This window comes from Poecilia formosa, unplaced genomic scaffold (assembly GCF_000485575.1).
Source record: "Poecilia formosa unplaced genomic scaffold, Poecilia_formosa-5.1.2 Scaffold567, whole genome shotgun sequence".
Classification (NCBI taxonomy): Eukaryota; Metazoa; Chordata; class Actinopteri; order Cyprinodontiformes; family Poeciliidae; genus Poecilia; species Poecilia formosa.
This window is the reverse complement of record NW_006800506.1, coordinates 59,795-83,469: the sequence shown is the minus strand read 5'-3', so window position 1 is coordinate 83,469 and position 23,675 is coordinate 59,795. Positions and strand designations below refer to the sequence as shown.

The window sequence follows — 23,675 nt, the reverse complement described above, 5'->3', positions numbered from 1 at the left end:
GATGGAGCTACAAAAAGTGCTGCGCACAAGTAAACTGGGAAATAACTAACCGGGGTGCAAGGAAGAAGTCGCCCCAGAAAACTACAATTCCTCAAAAATAAACTTGTATAATCTGCTAAATGCTATGGTGGCATTGAAGCCTTGATGGCAAATTTAATAGCAGATTTCCCCCTCGGTTCTTCGTGCCCCTTTGTCCCAACAACAGAAACGCGCTGACCTTCGCCAGACACAAAACAGATTAAATTGTAGCGTCGTGCACTTACCTCCCGATCTCCAATCAGTCCTCAGAGTGAAATCAATTTTGTAAAGAGGTGCTTTGTTTGGGAATGACATGTCAGTGAAATGGATTGATGTAAATTTACTGACAAGTTTCTTTGTTGCTGTTTGTGTGTGTTTGTTTATGTTCAGAGGCGGGTTTGAACAGGACGTGGAGAACGGCTACCATCAGCATCCTGATACCTGTCACGGTGAGATGGAGTCCATTTCAGTCTTAATGCACAGCAGGCTTTTGTCTGATTATCGTTAAAGTAGCAAAAGGAGTCCTCCACTTTGGAAGTCACTGGTGCCTTTTATGGTGACACCTCAGCGAATTTCAAAGAAATTGCTCAAAATCCCAAGTATCTGTATTTGTGCATTGATCACAGTGAGTTGATCATACTGAGGCTCTGAAGTCTGAAGTTGTGTTTTATGTTTCATGAGTCTCACTGCAACTGTCCCAAACACACCAAAAGGATGTCACATTCTTTTTGGTGTGTTTTCCAGGCACAGCTGCTTAATTTCGGCTTAACTCTCCAAACGATGCTGGTATCCTTCAAACAACTGCTGCTTGCCATCTCCTTCTCATGGATGAATGGAAAAGCTGCAGCTAATACACAGCATATGCTGATTACCATATCGGGCCGCTTTACTATCAAAGTTCTTCATAGATTTTCTTTAGCTCAACTCAAGTATCACTTAAGTTGATGTTTGAAAAGCAGTTTTGTCGACTGAATTTGCCATCTGTGCTTTTAGCCTTTGTGTCAAACCTCCTTGACCATTTTGAATGTTGTAAAAAAATTGCTTATAAACATGCTGTAGTAATATAAGTTGGAACAACCTACAGTAACGTATCATACTTTGTTATAATAACTTGTATTTCTTTCTCTACAGATGTCTTGGCGACCACACGCAGGCACAACCCAGCACTAGATTCAGCTTTTGGTCAGTGGACTTATTTTTTTCTATTTTTTTGTTTACCTGCTTCTGCTGATTTAGCAGATCCAGATCATCAGAGTTTTATTTAACTTTATTATTTGAATATATTTTTGCTGCTTTTTTTTTTTTCTCTCTGACAGTCGGATGATATTTTTATGACCATTTTGGAAAATATGAAGTGAGACTCTCATAATTCAAGCATTATTTTCTTGAGAACTATTGCTGGAGTGATTACATACAAAAACCTCAAAGCCAATTAAAAATATTTTTGGGCTTATTCTAAAACTAAACTTATTCTAAAACGAAACTAAACTTACATTTAGTTTCAGAAGCTCCTTGATTTTGATTCAAGAAGGAAAAATACTTGATTCAGTAAAATATCCTGACTAAACAGCTTTAAAAAAAAAAGCTTGCACACTTTCAGAACTAATGTCAAGGCTTCCCTTTGTGTGAGACTGATTCGGAAATGTGATGACTCTTGCTGATTTCTTTTAAATTTGGACTTGTTTCTAGATTCCAAACAATTTGACATTTTAGCTAAACCACCAAAACACAAACAAACAAAAATGTTTATGATCATGATCAGCTCTGAGATTAATCCTCAGAGCCGATGTGCTCTTGGAAAAACTTCAAACCTACTTCCTCTCTATAAGTGGATGAGTTTTTTCTCTTTCATATCAAGAATGTAAGCATATTTAAAGTTAACAATGTGGGAGGTTTCAGAATATTCCAGTGAGGCAGCTAAATGGCCGGAGCCTCTTCTCCCTCTCTACCAGTTTGACAGTTTAAACATTGAAGCCATTGTGTGGGGCATCACTCCTCTGATGGACCAGGAGCTCTGCTGGCCAAGCTGCCTAATGCCCTGTATCAAGAAAGATCATCATCCCTGTCACGTCCCATTACTTCTCCCGCCAGCCAGGCTGAGCAGCTCTTGGCAAAGTCGGAATGGAAAGCAAAATGCAGCGAGGCTGGCGATATCTCATGAGACGGAGGCAGCGCCATCGGATGCTCTCACAATGCAACATTTGCCTTTATATTTACATTCAAAGCTCCCAATGCATCATTTTTCAGGGATTTTTAAGTTTTATTTTTAAATGGCATATAATCCTCATCCCTGCAGCTGATTAGATTAGCCTATCATGTTAGAGGATAACAGACATCATAGCTCAGATGAACCGTGTTCATCTCCGTTTCGTTGTCTGAAAAGAGGCCTTGTTCTTGCCAAAGCCTTCGCTCTGGACCACTGCAGCCCCTCAGTAAGCCTCCCAACTGGAGGAATTGCCTCTCACTCGATAGCAAGATTTGATGAGCAACCCTACAGCTTAATCCTGCTGGGTTCTCACCACCAAGATGCTTCACAGCACTGTTTGAAATGCTCAACATGCAGCCTGATCCTCAAATGTTGTCTAATTGTTTTGTGTTTTTTTGGGGGTTTTTTGCACTGATTTATACAAAAAGCCTTTTAAGTCTCGCCACTAAAGATCAATTATTGGCTTTTCGAGACAATAAAATGCTCCATATGTCGAACAAAGCTGTTATCACAAGGGATTCTGTTTCCTTTAAAGAAAAAAACCGCATACAGGATTCATGTCTTTCTTTTATGCTTCTGCCACCTACACAATCACAGCAGGCAGAAAAGATTGTGTAAATGAACTTTCTGATCTTGTTTCTCATGATACTTGGGGAAAAAAAATAGGACTTATAAGATTTTACTTTTGTAAAATTTACTTCTGATAGACTATAAACATGATGAGGTAGTGGCGCTGCCGGGGCCAAACACCCTGTGGTGTGAGTTTTTAATTTGCCCAGCACAGATGGTGAAGTGACGGGGCACCTCATTCAGAGTGAACACTGTCAACTGGCTCACAGCGAGGAAGAAAACAATCACTTTCCCTCCAGCCTGAGTGTCAGTGCTGCAGAATGCTGACGTTACTGCTGGCTTATTAGTACTTTAGGGCCAAGCCAAAAGCAACATGCTGCTCACTGCAGTTTAAAGACAACAAAAAGCTTTCGGTTCAGTCAAGACGTGAAGTGTCATTGAAATTAATTTGGTTAATAATACAAGGCCTGTGGCAGATAATGCCCAGCATGTTTCTTGGCATATGTCTTATTCGTGTGCTTGTCTGCTCCAATGTGACAGTTGGGAATAAGCTTGGATGGTAACTCTTAAATGGATTCCTTTTATGCCGAGCTCTTCTTGTCTATGACGTTACCTGGGCAACATTATCTTTCTTCTGCTTATGTGATGTCTTTCAACATGCCAGATATCAGAGCAGATTTTTCAAGTCCCATCAAGTAGAGAAAAATGTTTTGCAGTCGGTGCAAGGAAAGGCATGAGTTTATATTGGTGGGCAAACCATGTAAAGACAGAATGGGTTAATACAGTTATGTGAAAGAAGGTAGGTGGTTAAAATTGCGACATATTGTTACAGGCCGGTATCACAGAGCAACAGAGATAACTTGATTTAAAGTAGAAGTAAACCTGATTTAAAACCATGGCTGACAGATTCTGAAAGGTTCCACCAACGTGGGTGGAGCCAAGATACACTAAGGGGCGTGGCTACGTGTGTGAATGAGCCGAGGGGGTAGGAACGAGGGACAGCGTAGCCTAATTTGACATATTGAAACATGGAGAATGTCCGGAGCAACATTGGGAGTTTAGCCACAGATCAGGTTTTTGAAATGGAGGATTGTCACGACAGGTTGAGGGAGGATGTATGAAGCCTCAGTTGACGCCGCTGGTTCAAGACACCAACTCAACATATTATGCTAAATAACATGCTAACTCACGAGTAATAAAATTCTAACTTGAAAAATTCTATTGAATACTTGCAACTCCATATTCCAACTCGCCATGGAGGCATGTGACAGAGTGATGTGGCTTTATACCTGAACGTCAGGCTGCGATGAACCAAGATACTGGAGAATTAAACTAGTTTACATAAAGATGTCACCATTTCGACAGGAGCATAAACATAACACTCTGATCAATTTATACACCTTATCTGGATAAAAACATTTAGCTACTCTTTAATGCAGACAAGAAATAAACAAAAAAAATGTGTTGTCTGGGTGCATTTTTTTGATACTTGAGACCACATGCAACATTACCTTGATATACTTCAGGATATATCTGGTAGACCAGAATTTGACAACATCTCACCTTTCAGCCTTTAGTGGGTCGAGCGAGACAGTAAACCTTGTTCTTCTCTTCTCCTTCATTCACAGATGCCTTTGTTGCACACAAATTTAACACCCTTATTAAATATTGTACGGGGGCCATTTCCCCAGCTTTCTACATTGCAAAATGTAAAAAAATCTAAATTGGTTTATATAGGATGTATATCTGTAACCATAAAGGATGTATACTTGGAAAAGAAAAATCTTTGAGTTCCATCTGGAAAATTTGCTACTACTACTCCTCTTGAGCCCACATCTAAAGTGGTTTATTGGTGCTCCTATCAGCTTTCTGAAAGGGACAATTTGCTTTGAATGCTGAGCTGATGTCTGTAACAGCTGCTTATTATTTTACTTGAACGAGTCTGAAACTCCTGCATATCCCCCGGTGCTAATATTAGACCACCTGCCAGAGTGTCTCCTGTATTAAAGAAACAACTGGTCATAGAGGATTTGTTCTTCGTGCATCTGCAGAGCTTTATTTGTTCGAAAATATAGAAATATCCATGAAGGTAAGGAGGAAACTTATGATCTGACTTCATTAACTTCTGCTCTGTGTGATCATCATGTTGCTCATCGTTACAGGGTGAAGGTTTCTTTTTCCACTCAGGACTCATCCTCATTTCTCTAAAGTTTATTCTCCACGCTGTGTCACATTTCACTAATCACTCGCTCTGTTGCCCTCCCTTCCTCCTCCTCTTCCTCCCCCTTCGCTACAACCACAGGGAAGACCACACCCACAAGCGCCAGCACCACCCATCATGGGGCGGCATTCCCAAAGGAGGCAGGTGACTCTGAAAGAGGTACAGGTCCTGATCGCCTTCCCCCTGTGGGGGAACAAGGGTCACCTGACTCAGAGCCAATCAGTGTGGAAATGGAGGGTAAGGGGGAGGGACATGCGTCCTCTTTGAACTTTGACCTGCAGGGGATTGCACTGCTGGGCCCTGATCGTCTAATTGCACACTTCTAACCAGACTAACCTAAAAAAAGAAAACTACATAGTGATTCACTCTGGTGTAACAGTTTCCTGTTTACAGCATGTTTTCCTCCTCTGTATCAAGTGAAATATCCATGTTTTCTAAACATATTATGAAGTTTTTTTAAATTATGTTTTTAATGAGAGGGATAATGTTGAGTACTAGTGCCCAGAAATCGGCTCCTGTTTTGGGGCCATTCAGGGATACAAGTGGTGGTATGCATGCTAATGAATGAAAATGATATTCCAGGGTGAACAATCATTTCGATTAGCTCACTAACACTTAACTCTCAATCTCGGTGAATGGCAGAAAGCATTGCTAATTAACTTTTATCACCCATATACTTCATTAGTCTCAGCGTTACATGCTGAGATGCATCACTTCCAGCTCAGTGTGTGGAAATTGAAGAGCATATTGTTCACATGCAGAGTTAAACATGACTCCAGAGAAGCTGACCACGAGTCCAATGCACTCAAAATTTCCAAAAGGAAACTGTAATACGCTGCAGTGTTTTTAACTCTCGTTCAGCAAAGTTCATGATGTAAACAGATCTGTGTCGTCTCAAATAAACTCCACCAATCAAGTCGAAGAGACCTCCTTCAAATATTACAATAAACTGGAAAACAAAAAATTGAGTTTGCTGCTATAAATTTACTGGCAACTTTGGGGGGAAAACAGAACTACCTGAAATAAAAATTAAAAAAAAAAATCATAAATGCCACAGACAACAACAAAGATGGTAGCCTTAATTTTGTATTTAGTTGTTGCACCTATGCAACAGCCGCTGCCAACAAGCGAGGTCTGAACTTCACTACGAGACGTCAGTGTTTTCTAACAGCTGGTTTGGCCCACTCTTCCTGTACAAGCTGCTCAAGCTGTCTGAACGATGTTGCTTCCCCTGTCCTTCTCTTTTCTCTATTACGAGACAGTTATACAGAAATATGCTAAACTAACATATGTTATTTTTTTCTTATGCTTGGCTTAAATCTCTCCTGACCGAATCTTCTTTCTTCGGGGAGACAGGAAACCTCCAGAGCTCTGTTGTATTATCTGTACCGTAAAGGTTAAAAAAGGTGTTTCATAAAATCGATTACTAGAAGGCTAGGAAGAAAAAAAGAAATCTTTTAAAAAGAAAAGTGAGTAAAAGCTTCTCAACAACCTGGCTCAGTTTAAGACTAAATTTGTGTCCAGATGTTGCTGCAGTCCACCATTTGGAGTCCCCTGCAATAATCCATTGCATTGAATAATAAAGCACCTTTGCCGATTTCAGGCCAAGCATTGGACTGCTCTGTTATAAACTAAACATTAAACATTTTTGGCTGTAGCTAGTGTGACATTAGCAAGTTTTTTTAACCTCAACAAGCTTAGATTGAGAGATATAAACTTTTTTGGCCTCTTATTCCAAAGTTTACAGGTCTTATTGCTGCTGTGTGGACACACAGACCATGTCGCAAGACCACAAACCTCAGCAAATAAAAGAAGCTCTCATTCACACAGACGGCCTCTGTGGCTGTAATGTTGAGTTTCTAAGACCTAAATAAGAAAAGTCCGTAACAAATAAATAACCAGCAGGAATCTGAACCCAGCAGTCAGAAAACATGAGTGCAGGGAGAGTGTGGGATATGATATAGTGTACGCAGCAGTGCAATCTATTTCTGCCAGAGACTGTGACACTGGCGCTTCAATCAGGAGAGCCGGATGGCTGTGTTGATAATCGGGGAGAGGCGCTGGGCTGGAAGGAACAGCATCCATGTTCTAAGAGGGATTCCTACCCTGCTATTTTCTTGTCCGTTTTTTAACCAGATAACATTTCCACAGTGTCACACGTCTCTGTGCAGAAACAAGGTGGCCCAGTAGGAAGCACTGAGTGGACAAGCCCCCAAAAATAGAACATAGCTGGACAAGAGAAAAACATTCTTGAAAGTAAAAGTTGCCCCACTCCGGTCAAATGAGGCTAAAATGACCACTCTGGTAAAACAGCGAAATATTGCAACCCTTTTATCGTAAAAGTTGTAAAATAAATTGACTTTCATAATTAGATTTTAGATTCTACTCTTAGTAATGTAAACTGTAACCAGATTCACAGAGTGATTTGTCAATAAAAAAAAAACTATAAAGTGGAAAGTTTTGCTTCTTATCTGTCCCTTTTTGGTGTAGGATAAACTGTGGCTGAGAAGATAGAGATGGTAGTTATAAAAATGGAAATGGAGCAACTCGTCTCTTCAGTACTTAAAAAACTTAATCCTCAGCCTGATTGTGTGTAAAAAAAGAAACATGCTTAAAGATGAAAAGAGGATCAAAATAGATTAAACAAGATGACTTTATCATTTAACTCATATTTTAAGCTTTGGTGTTTCTACTGTGCTTAGACTTTTCCCAGGGAGCCGTAATTCTTGACTGAAAAATGTAGTTGTTAAATTGATCATCAGCTTATTAGTGACAACCATGTTTCCAGTCTGCTAAATTTATTGTAGGAGTACCAGTATAAATACATGAAGCAACTTATTTGCTCAAATGCACACAGCTGCATTATGTTATGTAAAGGACTGCAAACATAGAGGAAAGGCCAGGAACCTGCTGACTTGCTGCTATTTAGAAAAAGGCCAGAAGTCAGTTTGCAGTAGAGCTGCTTCTGACTGGGGAATACGCCCACCTGTTCACTTTGTGTGAACGCAGAAACCTGCGCGTTAGGACTTAAAAGTTTTAGAGCTCTCTGGTTTGGTCATTCCCTCCGTCTCCAAACCTCTATTAGGATTTAACTTTTCCCTTCCCTCCCTCTATCTCGAGTTTAGATGAGCAAGCGTCAATTAGACTGGACAAAAAAGGGATTAGCTGCTAATTTATCTAACCAGCATAGAGAGATGATGATGATGATGATGGAGACAAGTCAACCTTGTGCTTTCTGTCTCATTAAAAGAGTACAGAAGGAAAGCCGGGAGTGAACTCAGTCTGAACCTTTTCATGAGGAGAGTCTGGTTTCCTGAGGGGGGACATTGATGCCAGCCAGTCTTCTAAAGAGTTATTTATACATCTAAAGACCATGGCAACAGACAGCCTGGATCATCAGTCACTTAGCTGAGACTGTGGATCCCCTCTAACCACCCTGAAAATATCTAAAACTTTCAGTCTCATCAGGGAAAAAGGCACAAATTTGTGTGGTTTTCGATGTGCCGTCTCCATTTTAAGAACCTGTGGCGCTCACATGGTCTGACAAATTAAACAGCCTACCGTGGATTGTTAGCAGTACCTTTACTTAATGTTCAGGCTGGTTTTAAGATTTATCTTTAAGAAAATGTAGCAACAAAAACAAGCTTTGATTTTGCTTTAATCATGTTCCCAGGAGAAATAAGCCCACAGCATTACAGATCTTCCACCATGCTCAACAGTCAGCATCGGGTGTTTTCTTTTTTCTTTTTCTGTTGCCAAACCCAACTGAGGGTTTTGTTGCCAAGTACCCAAATGTTTACCTTTCAGGAATATTTAACAAATCATACATTTACATTTGTGATGGTAGGACAGAAAAGGTTGTTTCCTGACATAAATTATAAATTACAAGCAACAGATTGAAATGTAAATGTTATTTAATGGTTATTATCAAGACTTGGTGACCTGTGTCACATCATATTCATACCCCAGGATGACGAATATATTAACACATTACTAATTAGAAGTTCCTAAAACTTCTGATCAGATTTAAAAAGAAATAATGGATTGAAGAAACTGTTACTTAAATGTATTTTTAAAAGTTTGTATCTACTATTGTAACACAAATAAATCTGTGAAGAAATAAAAATGAATTTATTTTAATATAGTGCTAAAAGAAATGCTCACCCTAACCCCATAAGTCCACATTTACATTTAAAATAAGCTTCTACCTCTCAAAGTACTCAGAGTAAAATTGAATGTTAAAATATTTAACAGAGTTTTAAATCTTAGAAGCTCATGTTACATATTCTGAACATGTTCATTATGGTAGTTAAATGGAGATCAAATCAATTTCACCAAGCTTATCCATCCACACCGACCCACTGGCTGTCTCCTATACATGATTTATCACAAGCCAGCCCTGATGTGCAGACGTACGTCTTACTCCTGAAACATCTCTGCTAATGTGAGCCACCCAAATCATCGTCCGCAGTATTATGGTACCCATTAAAGGCCATGCAGCACTGGAGCATTTTCCATCCGTGCAGCTCAGCCTCAGCAGTTTACATTTTATTATAAATGGAATCTGCAAAAGCATAACTCAAGACATGCAGTAAAAACTAACCTAAAAAGCATCGCACATATCAAGCTCTTCATTTTCCATAATCGCCACTAAAATAGCTTTTTATGTCAGATATTTAAACCCAGGTCTGAGTGTCGCTGAAGTCCGCAGGGCCCACAGTGATCAAATCCACCTCTGCAGAAGTCCCGACCCTTCGCTCTGACCCCCTTACTCTTCAATCAGTCTCACTGACCTCTGGGGAGTGTCACTCCCACTTCATCTGCCTGTTTTCCGCTTCTTCCTTTCGTTCTGTTTTTAGTTGGACTAACCCTTTTAAGTGTACCTGCCTCCTTTGTTGAATTGACTGTCACTGAATCTCTGCTTCATCTTTTTTTATAATCTGCCTCACTGAGTTTACAACCGGTGGTTGAAACTGTGCAGCTGCTTTCTGCAAGTTTCTCCATCGCTTAAAGCTGCAGTTCACTCTGAAGCAAGCACTGTACGGCAAAATTTAGATTCTTTTTATTACTTTTCTCATTTTTGTGTGGTATTTTTTGGTGCTCAGGTTTAAGGAGAGTGGCTTTGGCATGAACTGCCTCTTTAAGTTGGTTGGTGCAGCCGCAGTTTTTCCAGTGCCACTTTTTGCTCTTTAAATACAAATAATGACAGCGAAAGTTGCACTGGAAGCAGTTTGTTTGGCCAACCACTGAATGGCTAAATAAACAGCCTATCTATCCTTTTATTTATAGTTTCAGCTGCATGTAATAATAATATTAAAGGACTTTGCATGTGCTTCTATTAGTTTATTGCCTTATAAATAACTGTACATTACCAAAATGTAATGGTGCACACAGTTTTAAAAAACCAAGAGATGTTTTATCGAAGTAATGACAGCTTAATGAAATTTAGTGTGCAGTCTGTCCAGACTGCTTTCATAGGTTTATTTTTCCTTTCAAACACTGAAAACTAAAATACATTGAAGTTTGGTGTCAACTTGAATTGAATAATCAATATTTCAAATGTTGAATGAATAAAGCCTGAAAAGTTTGAGATTTTTCTAATTTTGGGGGATTAACAAAGATTACCAAACCCACCAGGACACTGTGATGTCCTACTTAAAGCAAAGATATGCCTTGCAAAAAAATTGTCTATTTTTTAACATAATTGCAGACTTTAATGTATCTTTTAGAGATTGTAAGAGGTAGTTGAACCTTCATCCCAGTCAAAATTGTTTTCAATCAATCAATCAAAATTTATTTGTATAGCACGTTTCAGCAGCAAGGCATTTCAAAATGCTTCACACCATTAAACACAAAAACACAGAGTCATGCAACATTGAATGAACAATCAAAAACATTAAATGTCCTGCCGAGTCAAAGTTCTGCGCTTATAGGTTCCTCATCAAAAAAAAAAGCGGAGGGGACTCCAACCCGTACCCCTGTTTGCCACTGCAAACAGGTTTTCTTCCAGCAGTGCATTTTATTTAGCTCCATTCAACAGCTTCCCAGTCCCCATCAAAGAGGAGCTTCGCAGCATGATGCAGCCACCACTATGCCAGTAATGACAATAGACCATCATTTCAAAAAATTTGCCAAAGTATACAAGTTATCTGAATGGATGTAGGTGATGAAAAACCAAAGACAGACCAACAACAGATATCAGGTCTTTATGATGCTGTTTGCAATGTTCTCTGACAAACGTCTGCAACTTTCAACACAGCAGCTGCATTCGTAATGACATTAAATTACTCAGTAATTTGGTGACTTCTGAAGGCAATTTGTTGCACTGAATTGTAGTCGGTGGTTTTAGAGAAAAGAGGGCTGCATAAGAGACGTTCCACACTTCTCAGATTTGTATTTGTAAGACCTTTAAAATCCAATTTCCCTTTTCCTACTTTACAAGTTTGCACCAACTTGCACTGGTCTAGCACTTAAATTAGCAGTAAAATGCATTGAGGTTTGTGGCTGTAGGGTTACTAAATGTGAAGAAGTTGAAGAGGTGTGAATCCCTTAGCAAGGCACGCCATACATACAGAAACACTTTATTTACTATAGTTCGGATCATCAGATCCTTAGCGTGGCTAATTTACCAGTATTTAATCAAATATGTAATGAAATATTTACTGTGTATGCATGAGCACACACCAGAATTAAATGAGGTGTTGATTACAACAATTTTTCAATCGGAATGGATGTGTTCAATTTCACCATATCACCCTTACTTGCGTTCTGATTTTTTAGAACTGCATCTAAGTGGCTGATCACTGAGGTGGAATATTATGCAAATTCCTAATAACAAGTGTACATGATTGAATTTACTAAGTCAACAGCCAGAATCCTGTACATGTGCGGCCTATACACTCTGTGTAAGTGAGAGTATTTTCACACTGCCACACAGCTTTTGTCTGGTGTTTCTGCATAGACTCAAGTTGGTTAAAACTGTTGCCTTTACCATGTTGCTGGAAGTTTAGCAAACTTTTTTTTTTTGTTTTGTTTTTCAAACTGGGGTTTAGAATAGGAAACATGCTCATTTGTTAGAATCTTCAACCTCAGGGTCTCCTTCAACAATGAAATTGTTTTTTTTCCGTGTGTGGGATAAATAAATCTTCCGCATTAGCAGGCGGAGGGGGAAAAAAACACTTGTATGCAAAGCCTGGGGCTATATTGTTTCTTCGGCTTCTCGTTGGGATGGAGTACCCATTAATGGAACAATCACTTCTCTGGTAAGCTTCCAGAAGCAGAATCTAATTAGAGCTTATTTTGGAACATCCTCACTTCAGTTGTAAAAATAGAACACAAATTGCTCTGCAGGTTTCACATCATTTAAACACACCCCTGGGACAAGACAAGAACAATCTAAGAGTTGTGTGTGAACCAGAATGTTGTCTTTTTTTTCTGAGAATCTTTACTGTGTTCAATATTCAGAACTAAGCAATATTTTAAATTCCAGTTTGATGGACATGAAGCTTTATTGTCCTTCAAAATGCAAAAAATGTCCCCACTATTAAGCAAGCATGACACTTCAAACTTTTCTAATTAGCTGTAATTGGTGTCACAGATGAAAGAGCTTCTGGCTGCTGTATTGTTAATGAAGTCAATTAGGGAGCTTGCAAAGACAGCAGTCATTTATTTTATCACACATTTTGGCAATTCCATTGTACTTTGTTTTTAGATTTCATCACCTGCAGATTTCCATTTAGAGAAACCTACACCAATTAGTGAAGCGTGGCACAACGTTCCACCGCTGTGGAAACCCTTCCTCTTTACATAGCCTACCGCGCAGCCTATTTTTATTGGTGTGGATGCAGCCATAGAGTGCTTGTCGTCCTACGGCGCTATGGAAATTTTTGTATTTTTTTCCCTGATAGTGGATCACAGTTGCTGCAGAGCACCTGGGTTCAAACCCCAGCTGAGTGACTGTCTGTCATTCACCTCATCAAGTCTCTCTGCTTCTCACGCTGCCTCAGCCCTTAACCTCTTCTGCTTTTAAAACCTCCTCCTTGCCCTCTTTTGTTCTTTGTTCCTCGGGTTGTCATCTTCACTCTTTTTTTCATTATTTCTGCTTCTGCTCCTCTGTTTCTTGGCTCTGTGAGTCCGCTCACATCCGCGTTGCTCTTAAACCAAGGTTGAATTTCATCCCTTCATCTCTTCCTTCTGGCTGTTTCTCTCAAACCTTCCCTGCTTTGCTTCAACTCACGCAGCCCATCTGTCTGTTTTACCTTTTGGCAGACTTGGATATTGCTATTTTAAACCTTCACTGCACTGAGCAGAGATCATGTTGAGTTGACACTGAAATATCATAATGATAGTGTAGGAACTGACTCACAAGCTGTGTAAACACTGATTGAACCTTGTGAAATTCGTGTAAGAAATGGTATTGAATATGGCCTCTAGGGAAAGTGATAATTTAAGGGAATAAACAGATTTAGAAAATTATATACAGTGGCAGTGACTTTTATGAGACTAACCTTTAAGTACATTTATTTCATGGGGGAAAAATACTATCTTAGGAAATAATCTTTTTTCATAAAATAATTGCATCAGCCTGTTTCTTCAAGTCACTGGCCACAAAGCCAGTGAGGATCTATACTCCTCCTTCCACCACCTTCAATTTGCAGGATGGTGAGGAAGGTTAAATAAAATCAATAAAAAATACTTAATTTATTCTAAAGGGAAAATTAATGCCATCATAACTCATGTAGTACAGTATCTTCAAGGATATGCTGTGGATGGGGATGCTTTGGACAGGAAGGATATCTGTTAGCAGTCAGTCTTGCAATGAATCTGAAGGGGCCTCTGACTGAAGACTGTTGCTGTATGATACACATATGACATGCTAACAGCTCAGTATCCAGGCGACAGATATATTTCACAGTAACGGGTCCTGCCAACACCATCAGTTGTTGGCAAGCACTGCTAATCCACCTCATTTGCTTTTGTTGCTCCTCGTTAAATCGCTGGTCTTAGAAAACCGGGAGGAGGAGAGATGTTGGAGTCAGGGATATGATCTGTGCCTAAAACAACATCTAAAGGCCACCATTAAGAGAGATGAGTGTTTTTTTTTTTTTTTCCGGTGACAAGATCTCCATAACAACCACTTGATGTTAGGGAAGGCATGAAAGTTTTTTTGTTGTTGTTTTGTTTGTTTTTTTTTCCCCTACCATAACAAATATAGATGTTGGGAGTTTGCTAAAGACTACGGTTCAGTAAGCACTTCAGTTGAGTTCAAAATGTTATTGACCCTCAGGGATATCGTTGGTTTACAGCAGTGATTAAGATGAGACTGAGATTGAACTTTTCAATAACACTGCAGGGGTTTTGAATATGAAAACATAATGAATTTATTGGTAATCAATTCATACCCCCTGTTGAGCATAAGGAATGATCTGTCATACTGTGGGCCAGTTTCTGATTCAAAGGTCCTGAAAACGTCTGATTGGAATGTATGGCCATATCAACAGGTAGTAATAACCAAACCTGACATTTGTTTAAAAAAAAAAAAAGCCATTTCTTGGGATGTTTATTTTTTACATCTACACTCAATTTAAAAGTTGGATTTTTTTTATATATATTTTCCAGGATATAAAAATTAACTGCAGTGAAAGATGAATATATCTTAAAGAAGGGTGCCAAAATATGTGACCAGAGCCGCATGTGTACTGGTGTGAAAGCATAGGTGGCAGCTCAGAGAATGCAATGTTAGTCGATAAACATGGCTATTACTTCCATTGCGCCAGCTAGCTGCTTTCCTCACTCTCAGGGTATTAATTTCACTGTGACTGGTGGCACCATATGTCCCACATAGCCCTTGATGGAGTCATCCAGCCTGCTCATGAAACATGTTGTGACAGGCTGTTCATAAGCTTGGGTTTTGTTTACCTCTGCTGCGTGTTTCACCCCCTCCTGTTGTGCCACTTGAGTCATAGCCTTCAACCAGGAGGAACACCTCAACGGGCCTGTAGCTACAGTTTAGGGAGGTGGTGCTGAGGTCCAGTGGGAGCAGATGACTCACAGAGCCCAGGGAGACGTCAGGGTGACTAAAGCCAGGCGCACACTGAGATGAGAGCAGATTTTCACCATCTCACGCGGTCAGCATCACCGCCGGCACCCTGATCAGTTAGATCTAAGATCTTTGAAGCTCAGCGAGGCTTCAGAGCTGATTGGTTGCTATTGTAATAAGGCAAAAATCATGCAAGATTAAAATTTGATGTATTAATAGGCTCATCATCAGCATCACTCTTGATGGCACTTTACTCCTTTCAGTACAATTATGATTTATGACTTCTTAATGTGGGGCAGTCATAGGAATACATGACCCAGAAACTCAAAACTTTTAATTAAACTTTCTGTTTAAATCATTCATTCAGAGGTGGCAGTGCATGGCAACATCTTAGCTGGAAAGCACCTGATGACTAGATTTCCATCACATCTTAACACCACGTCATCTGCCAAATTAAAGCCCTCTTTTCTTGCCGTATTGATTATTCCAAGGGTGTCAGACGCCGTTTGTTAGAAAAAATGAGATTATATTTGATCTGTTTGTACGTTTGAGAGGGCAGTTAAAGGAGTTTTATCAAGTCGAATGAGTCAAACATTCTCTGTTCAGCATCACAGATGCATGAAAATGTTTGGGCATTTCACCGCAATTTGGAGTAGTAAAATGAAAAGAATTGACATATAAAATTTAAACATCCCACAAATATTTACAAGTTCATGCATATGCATATGTCTTCAACCTTTTGGTGGTGAAATGAGATTTTGTTTCGATCTTCATTCAGTTCATACAACTGACCATTTCAAGTAGTTTTCTATTTTACACATAGGCAGCTTTCAGAAAATGTGTTTATCTGACTCCAATAAAGAAGCAGGAAGTAGGGCAAAGGAAATGCAAACAAAACAAAATCAACGTCAAATTTAGCTGTACATATTTTATATTTTTCCATAGAAATGCAAAGCTCAAACTGAATCAAGACCACACAAAAAGCAACCCTAGTCTCTTTACTGTAAAGATTTAAAAATTTAGGTAAATATGACCTTCATCGGCTGGCCATCAGCAGTAATCATGACTTTTATCCTCATAGCAAAAATCAAACATGTATTAGGAAGAGAAGAGCTCAAAACTGTATGCAGAAAAAAGTCTGGATTTTTTATCAGAGCAACACTTTTGAAACTGTAAAGCATAAATGTTAAACAGCTATGCCTTGGAATGGTGTTTCAGCCAGTGGGACTAGAGCACTGGACTAGTTCTTTTTAAGAAGAAAGAATTGATTAATATAAAAACAATCTGGCATATATTCTACATGCAAATGTCAAATATTTAGCAAACGAATGGGGGGAAAAAAAGGGAACATGATGTAATCAGTCAAGTTAACTTTAGTAAATTTGTGAAAAAGGGTAATGATCTCTAAATCCTCTAATACTCCCGAGCAGGTTACTGCAGAGGCAGAAAAGTTAGGGTGTTTACAGTGATCCACGATGTATCATTGTAAGAAAACCCGAAAGAGATCAATGGCAGAAAGACAGTGCAAGAATTTCACAGAACTCAAAAAGTTTCACTGAAAGCGTGATTGAAAATCCTCCAAAAAAGAGTTTAAAATCTCTTCGTTGGCTGAAGGACGGCGTTTAGACGCTGTGGTGTTTGCCAGAGGGACTGTTTGTGAAATCACAAATCTTATTGGCAAAACAAAATCCCTCAACCCTTTTTCTGAACCTTTTGCTTGGAGAATATTACACATTTAAGTGAAAATATACAAGTATTTGTTTTTAATATCATGGAAAGCTCTTGATCCAATATAACTTAGATCATGTTTTTCATGCTCATTTATATATAATGTGAGGCTAGGACTTTGACACTTTTGATTAATTTCTTTTTTAATTCATTAAAAGTTTTAACACATTTCTTTTACAAAGGTTGTAGCCATTTCTTGTACGCCTATAAATCTGGCGATGGATGAAAAAGTAGCTTCTCTTGGCCCCCTTGGGGTTAATTTTTGCTTCAAAAAATCGATCTGATAGGATGTTGGAAAAACCTATTGTGTGCAAGTTGTGCAAAGAGGAGTTGGCCTATCACCACAGTTATTCTAGCCTGAAATACCATCTAAATGCAAAACATGTTGCAACAGCACATACATCTCCAGTGCTAATGTCACCATCCTAATTCCACATTTTTAAAATGTATGTTTTCAATGAAGTTGCATGAATGACCAGGGGTTCTTGAAACACTTGAAAGCTAAGTAGGTATAATAACACTTTGCAACAACTTGATGGTTTAATCATTGAAGTAACAGATTGTTGTTGACCTCAAAATTGAGCAGCAAAAAGTTTTTTTTTTTTTTTCAATTGAAAATGTTATTTTGTCAGTGTATTAATGTGAGTAATTGGGAGGATTAATACAGACTCTACAATTAACTCAATAAATTTTTTTATCGAGTTCCATCATTAATATCAGGTTATCAGTGAGGGTAATTTTGACTAGTCCAAAATGTTTCATCCATTTAAGACATTTATAACTCAGTGTTGTCACAGCTTAACATTTTAAATGACTTTGTATTTGTTTGTTACATATCCAACAAACACATTCATTATAATTCACATAATGAACATCCTTTGGATAAAGACTAATTTGCTCTTCATTGGCATGTTAAACCAACCAGTTTGCCAAAAACCGATATGCAATCAGATGATTAATTCTACAATTGTTCTTATGTTTTGTGTGTTCAAATAAGATTTCCAAATAAATGAGACATTTATTTAACGGGAAGTTTGTGTTACTTATTGAAACAAACAGATTAAAGTCTAATGCAGACCAAATTATCAAACTACCCCCACCATCATCATTTTATGCATCTCATAAGGTATCATTAGACTTAATTGTTTTCTGTTTTCTTCTGCAAAGCTTTCATTAACTGTATAATTTTTTTGTTTGCAACACCTGCATCCCTCTTCCCCCTCCCCACCTCACTGCTTCTCCGCCAGCCTCCTGCTGCAGACTAATCAGTTTCACAGAAACTGTCATTAAGGGTGGAAAGGAGGGCCTGACACCACAGATGGCAGCAGCCTTTTGCAAATGAGCTCTGATTATGAGAGGTGGCAGGTTTCACTCTTCTCAATCATCTCTGCCTTTCACGCCATTAGGCAAACACAGTGCGAGGGTCACAACGGCCCAACACATTTCCATGGTAGATTTACTTCATCTCAGTAGCCTTGAGATTTTAGTGCAATGCTCCATAAATGCCCCGATGACTTTAAGAAAAGTATAACAACCTCATTTTAGTCCATGTTGGCAAAGTCACCACACTCTGAACTATTGGACGAAGCTGTTATTTTTGGCTCGTTCATCATAACCAGGTGCTCTCGGTCCTGATCCTCGCATTGGAAATCAGTCTGTGAAAATGACATTAGGTTCCTGCTGCTGTGCTTTCATCAATATTTAAAGCTCTAACTCATCTCAGAGCTGATTTCTCTCCAGCTGAGGAGCTCTTAGTCTCTGCCAGTCTGAAGGGAAGCACTGTTCCTAGATAAGCAGGTTGTATTGATCTGTTAACAGTTGAAGGAGAAGAGGCCAGAAGCTTAGTTCAAACACCTGTCCCATGCTGTTTCCCACATAAAGAAGCCCTTGTAAATGCAACCGGTCTGTCCCAGTTGATATACTAAATCTTCAGAGTTTTATTTTATTTTTTTTTATTGTATTTTATCTCAATCTGAAATACTCTAACTAAAATGTCTTTTTCTCAACTGTTTTTCATTTTAAAGGTGTGAGACGACCCCCAGAGCTGGACCGAACCAATCACAGCGTCCATTACACCCTTCTGATCGCTTGTGTTTTGGTGGCCTTCGTCCTTGGAGCTTTTGTCTCTGGGTTTCTCGTCTCGTGCTACTGTAACCACACCAGTCACAAGTCCAAAAAGTTATCAAAGGATCCAGAAGCCCCAATCCCACATGCTCTGTCTCTCCGGAGTCTGGCCAAGCTCAATGGTCTCCTGGACAGCCAGAGTAAAGAAGACAAGTTGGAGGTATCATCTCCAAAGATCTACAACTCCTTATTTACCAATGGTAAGGAGCATCACCCAGGAAGGAGATTTGTTCATCATGGAATGACAATGGGGGATCTGGTTCATCCTCACCATCATCACCTCCATCCTTCATCAGAGCTATCTGGTTTACCTACACCAGACTCAACCCCAGAACTCCCCATTAAAAGCATGAAAGCCTTTAAGAACCAGTGGGAGAAGAACCAGAACTGCAACAATGCAAAGGAACCAAAGTCTCATAACATAAGCTCCAGGCCCAGTTCGGCCCTGCTTCCCCAGCAGGTTTTCCCTTACTCCCATGGCCTGTCCAACGGACATCCAGTAGTTGGTCACTTGCATCCTGAGGAGCGCAAAATCCACAATGTTGAACGTGTTTTAGCTCAGCCCTACCCCAGCTACCCTCAGAAGGTGATGGAGGTTACGTCTCTGGATGAGCTGCTGAAACACATTCATGATCCAAACGGCAGCAAGACCTCTCAGTTAATGAGCCCATCAGGCCTGATGGCCAGCGGAGGTGGAGGACAGCTCGTCTTTGCCAACCGAATTCAACCTCAGATTCCTGAGACAGAATCGGCGCCCTACTACAGCTCATCCACCCTACCCCGGGACAGTCTCACCCGTCGCATGGATGTTCCTCCTGACATCCCCTCACACCATCAGTCCACTTTGGAGCGGAGGCACTCCTCCCAGCGGCACTCGCTGATTTCTGCAGCTACCAAAATGCCCAGTGCAGGTGCAGTAGGCGGCGGAGGAATGATTCCCCGCCAGCACAGCTTCAGCCAACGAAGCGGCGGACCTCACCAGCCGCCACCACTTTTGGCACGAATGAACTCTACAGGGAGCGCTTGCGAGGTTCACTATCCCCTCATCCCAAATGGGTACCTCGCACGCCAGCATAGCTATACTGGTGAACAGCACGACATCCAGCACCGAGGCGCAATCGTCCGCCGGTCAACCTCTCTCAAACCGGATGTCCCTCCAAAACCCCTGTTCATACCTGCCACATCCCCAGTTAACGAACAGGGCAAGTACAACTACTGAGAAAGGAGCCTCCTGGACTAGAGGAAGTTGCTCTCATTCTGTCATCCGTGAGGAACTTCTCTTTGTTGAAATGCTCTGGGTTTGAGGTTGCAGATCCTGATCAGACAATACAACAAATTACGTGGTAGCAAGTCTCACTGTGGACAAAAGCCTCAACCAAACTTATTTCTGCTTTTTTTGTTTTGTTTTGTCCAACAAATATCTTTGTACCATATTGGTATTGTTCAGCTTCTTGCTAATTATAGAACTGCCGACCTTGGTGACGTGATGCCACCTTGTTATATTAGGCTGCCAATGTCCTCAATGTGGATTTACAATGCAACTCAGCTTTTGGACAAGTTGATGAAGGACAAAACTTGACTCATCACTCATCCTGAAGACTTAAAAGCCAGAGGCTCCTGCAATGCTTCAGTTCATGCTTTTGCTTAACCTTTTTGATGTAGTGTTTGTATCCAGTCCCCTCCCACACCACCCTCGAATGTGTTTATATTATGCATGTGTGTGTATATACAGTATATGTGTGTTTATATCCACACTGTATATGTATACATATACATATGCAGTATTTGTAACCTGTGGTGAAAATTCAACAAATTCCCCTGAAAGTATGTTTGTCTTTGCCTTACTTGTACACTCTGTTTGGCCATACCAAACCTTGTCGCCTAGAAATAAATGGGAGACACCAAACCTTGCCGAAACAAAATTCGACAGCTGGCTCATATACTTCAGCCATGCACATACAACAAAAATGCATCTCCATACCAGATTCCCTTGACTTATTTCCCCTCATTTTCTTTTCTCAGCTGATGTCATGTCAAAAGTGACAAACTTGGGTCCGTTAGCGTTCCTAAGAATGTTTCTTTAAGATTGGTGCTTAAAAAAGGAATATAAACAAGACTGTATACTTTTGGACCTAGAAAACATGACAAACATGACACAGCGCAACAACAATGGACTCCAGTTATTCTAGGTATTAACTTTGTGGCTATTGGTTGTAAATAAAGAATTAATTACTAGCCAAATTTTAACTGTATGTGTAAATGTGTGCCTTATTTAATAATAGTGTGTTAACTGGGGTTGCGGGAGGGTTAACGCAAGGGGCTCAAATGGCTACTATGCTACAGTATATTGTAGGTGTTTGATTTTCTACCGTTGCCACTATTGTTTATGTGAAGAGTTTCATTCCAGAATGAAAGATCCAGAATATATTCTTGTCACCTAATTGGACAAAACCTAAAGGTAACGATAAATTCTTAGTAACTGTCTTATGTTTTGCATATTTGGAGTAATTTTTATTTTTTATTTTTTTTTTACCCAAGACTCATTTTGAAAACGTGCCATTTTTAATTTGAAGATGTATAAACAAAAGACAATATTTTTGCAGACTCATGCAGTGTTTTGGAATGAAACGGCTTCATTTTTTCCTGATTTTCCTCTCTTAAATTGTTGGACCGGAGGCTTGTTTTGGAGGAGTGTTGGGCAAAGATAATGCACAGCCTGAGACTGAAGACATTCATGTTTGACTGTCTTTGTATTGGGTCATCTTTCCTGTAAGTGCCATTGCTTTAAGCATTTGTTTTTTGTGTGTTATTTTCTTAAGTTTAAAAAGGTGAAGTTCAAAGTTCCACATGTAAGCCCATGAATATCAATTTCTGTGGCATATCTAGGTTTAATGTAATGTTTTATTTTCCAAACATATTTATTCTGATTAAAAGTAAGAATTTTGGATTTGCCCAGTGAGAATCCCAGGAAATATGTGGAGGGGCCTAAAAATTATGGTGATGACGAGGAGTCTTTCCAACTTCAAAGACTTTGAGTTCATCAACAAAGATAATTTACCAAAATAACACAGAAATCCTGCTGTAATCCAAATAAGGATTATTTTATTGAACTTTGAGAATGTTGGAAATATATTTTGGTTTCAACAGTTAAGTTTAATTATCTTCTTTGTGAAAGAAAACGTCTTGGTTGAATCCATATAATTCTGAATCTAAATCTGCCAGGGGTATGAATAATTCTGAGCCACAATAAGGCAACAATAGAAGAAGCCACAGGTATCTCATTTGGTTAAACATAAAGTTGAGACTTTCTCATTCTGTTAAGCTTTTATTTGTGAAACAGCTGTTTTCCAATGTCCTGTTACTGTTTTTTTTTTTTCTTTTTCATGAAAATAAGAAAACAGAGAATGCTCCACAGCTTCTTCAGGTTTAGATTTTTGTGTCATCTTTAAAAATACAGAGAAGAATCCCACAGAAGTGCAGCACTCTGTGATCCGACAAGCTGAGATTGTTCCTTGTATAAACTGCTGGGAATTGTTTGGGATACATGCTGCCAAAAGTTTTTCTTTTGAGGGTTTACATCAGAAAGAGTGATGCAGTTTGACTCTGCCTCAGATATATCAACCCTTCCAAACCCGCCACTGATAGACTTTTCAGAAAAGTCCCTACACTCAAGGTTGACTGAAACCATGATCAGTTCTGTAAAAACCATCAACGTGCCATTTACCGCCTCAGATAAATGTTTTCTGACTGAGTTAAGTTTGCTATAGAAAATCCAACCAGAGAGGCAGAGTTTAATATTTGTACCAATTGTTCTGTAAGATGAAAGAAAAACAGGGCTCATCTGGATATCATTAGACATCCTTTCAGACAACATATGATAGGATAATAACAGGAATTGTGGCAGCTACACTGTTGAAGTGGAACTGTTATGTTTTTTTAAAAAAAAACCTGCTGGTCATAGGTTGAATGAAAAGTGGAAGTCTCACCTCTAAAAGCTCTGTCAGTATTTGATTTTGTGTAAATACATTATCTCTGGGCGGGATCTCATTTCAGTATTATGTTTTTCTCTTTGATTTCCAGGCTATGCCTCTTGACTTCTTATAAATTTGGTCTCACAGAATACCATTATATGTCTCTTATAATAGGAATAAATAAAATGCTAAATATGACTAATCTCTTCAGTGTGGATGTGTCAGAATAATGTTTGTAAGATCCCTCTAGGTGATGTCTACACAGTCTGCAATGTCACACAATGGAGCCTTTCAGTCAGAGTATCATGTCATCTGCGCTCTAAAGGGACAATGCTCATAAGCACAGCACTGTGAATCATGATTATCCTTGAAAAGGTAAGTTTTGTCCTCTTGACATTTACTCCATTCTGTCTGGATAAAACTTTTGGTAAATATAACTGAAACATTCTGCAGATGAAAGCAGAGATGACACTACCACGGCATTGAAGACTGATCCAATACATTTCCCTTCTAGCTCCAAAATGGCTTCATCAAGATTACACTGAAGTGAACCATTTGTCTTAGTGTTTCTTATCTTGCTATCAATGTTGCCATTTCTAAGAACACATTTTATCTTTGTCGATAGCAGGGATCTCAAACTGCAGTCCTCGAGGGATGGTTTCTTGCAACTTTTAGATGTGTTGCTCAAAGAAACCCAAATCAAATGGGTGGATGTCATTAACAGAGTCCTGCCAATGATCTAACTAATTCATTCAGGTGTATTAAAGTAGAGAAAAATCTACAAGTTGCAGGCCACTG

The 23,675-nt window shown here is 39.3% G+C and overlaps 1 protein-coding gene across 4 annotated transcripts in view; it reads left to right on the top strand.

The window, feature by feature from the left end:
* sema6cb (semaphorin 6Cb) overlaps window positions 1-23,076 on the top strand; it is a 117,552-nt gene extending 94,476 nt beyond the window's left edge. For 2 of the 4 annotated variants that reach the window (XM_016665320.1, XM_007540854.2), the window contains 4 exons: window positions 409-467; window positions 1,150-1,200; window positions 5,097-5,252; window positions 18,807-23,076. In XM_016665320.1, the coding sequence (XP_016520806.1) occupies window positions 409-467; window positions 1,150-1,200; window positions 5,097-5,252; window positions 18,807-20,125 (1,585 nt within the window). In that variant the 3' untranslated portion in view covers window positions 20,126-23,076. The remainder of the gene's footprint in view (window positions 1-408; window positions 468-1,149; window positions 1,201-5,096; window positions 5,253-18,806) is intronic. The other 2 variants (XM_007540855.2, XM_007540856.2) reach the window with 2 other exon arrangements.
* The last annotated feature ends 599 nt before the right edge of the window (window positions 23,077-23,675 follow it).